Here is a 1,243-nt window from a genome sequence, read left to right as displayed (position 1 = left end):
AGTTTCGCTCTTGTTGCCCAGGTTGGAGTGCAATGGCGCAATCTCGGCTCACGGCAACCTCCACCTCCCGGGTTCAAGCGATTCTCCTGCCCCAGCCCCCGAGTAGCTGGGATTATAGGTATGCGCCGCCACGCCTGGCTAATTTTGTATTTTTAGTAGAGATAGGGTTTCTCCACGTTGGTCAGGCTGGTCTCGAACTCTCGACCTCAGGTGATCCGCCCGCCTCGGCCTCCCAAAGTGCTGGGATTACAGGTGTCAACCACCGCGCCCAGCCCACCACTCTTTTTTTATAGACAATTTTTTCTGAAGGATCTCGTAGACAATTCTTTTGGGAACCGCAGAGCACAGTAGGGGAAAACACAGTAATACCATCTAAGTCTCTTTACTGAGGACCTCAAAGCGGAATGGCCTCTACCGATGCCATAGAGACCAATACGGACTGCGGGTTTAAACAAGATGGTGTCCGCCGCAGCACCGCTCTATCTTCCCGGGTGAACTCTATGGCAGAGCATAGGCGTTCGATTTAGAGAAGTGAAGCCGAGATGGGTGGGAACCCGACCACACTACCGCGCTAGGAAGAGTGGGGCGGAAAGACATCTTCCGCGCATGTGTGGAACTGGGGGGACTGATTCCAAGACAAGGGGCCCACCCCCCAGAGCAAGTTTTCTGAAACGTGTGAGTCGTTTAAGTTCAGTTAAAGCCGAAGTGGGGCGTATCCTGAGACGCATGCGTTCTAGACGAGACAAGTGATCTAGCGGCGTGGTCTTTTCAACGCCCGGCGTACACACGACGTCTGAGGTGGAAGGGGCGTTTAGGATTCCGAACACGCATGCGTTCTGAGACCCAGGCGTTTCCTTTAGAGGGTGTGGAGTGCAGGGCTCCGTATTGCGCAGGCGCAAGGACTGTCCGGTAGGACAAGCGGTCTATCAAGGGGAGGGAAGAGGAGGTTGAAGAGATTAAAAAACCGGGGGCGCCTGCGCGTTGCAGATTAGTTGAAAACGCTCAGGGTTTGTGAGGGGCGGGGTCACGTATGCGCGTCATTGGCCGGGTAGGTGGGAGGGAGGGTGGAGATGGGGAGGGTGTGTGCGCTTGCGCAGTGCGGGGGTGGAGGGCGGAGGAGAGAGATAGCACGCTTGCGCGGCTGTCATAGGGCTGCTTGGTTGGTCAGTGGGGAGTCGGCGCCTGCGTACTAAGACCCGTGTGCAGCAGCGGCGGCGGCGGTAGAGGCGGCGGCGGCGGCGGC

At 57.4% G+C, this 1,243-nt stretch overlaps 1 protein-coding gene across 1 annotated transcript in view; it reads left to right on the top strand.

Moving 5' to 3' along the window:
• Positions 1-563: 563 nt before the first annotated feature.
• The window catches only part of EIF5A (eukaryotic translation initiation factor 5A), a 13,925-nt gene continuing 13,245 nt past the window's right edge, over positions 564-1,243 (top strand). The window contains exon 1 of the mRNA XM_011994599.1: positions 564-675. Coding sequence (XP_011849989.1) covers positions 607-675 — 69 coding nt within the window. The 5' untranslated portion in view covers positions 564-606. The remainder of the gene's footprint in view (positions 676-1,243) is intronic.

This window comes from Mandrillus leucophaeus, unplaced genomic scaffold (genome assembly GCF_000951045.1).
Source record: "Mandrillus leucophaeus isolate KB7577 unplaced genomic scaffold, Mleu.le_1.0 Scaffold46, whole genome shotgun sequence".
In the NCBI taxonomy this organism is placed as follows: domain Eukaryota; kingdom Metazoa; phylum Chordata; class Mammalia; order Primates; family Cercopithecidae; genus Mandrillus; species Mandrillus leucophaeus.
This window is presented reverse-complemented; position numbering and strand designations above follow the sequence as displayed.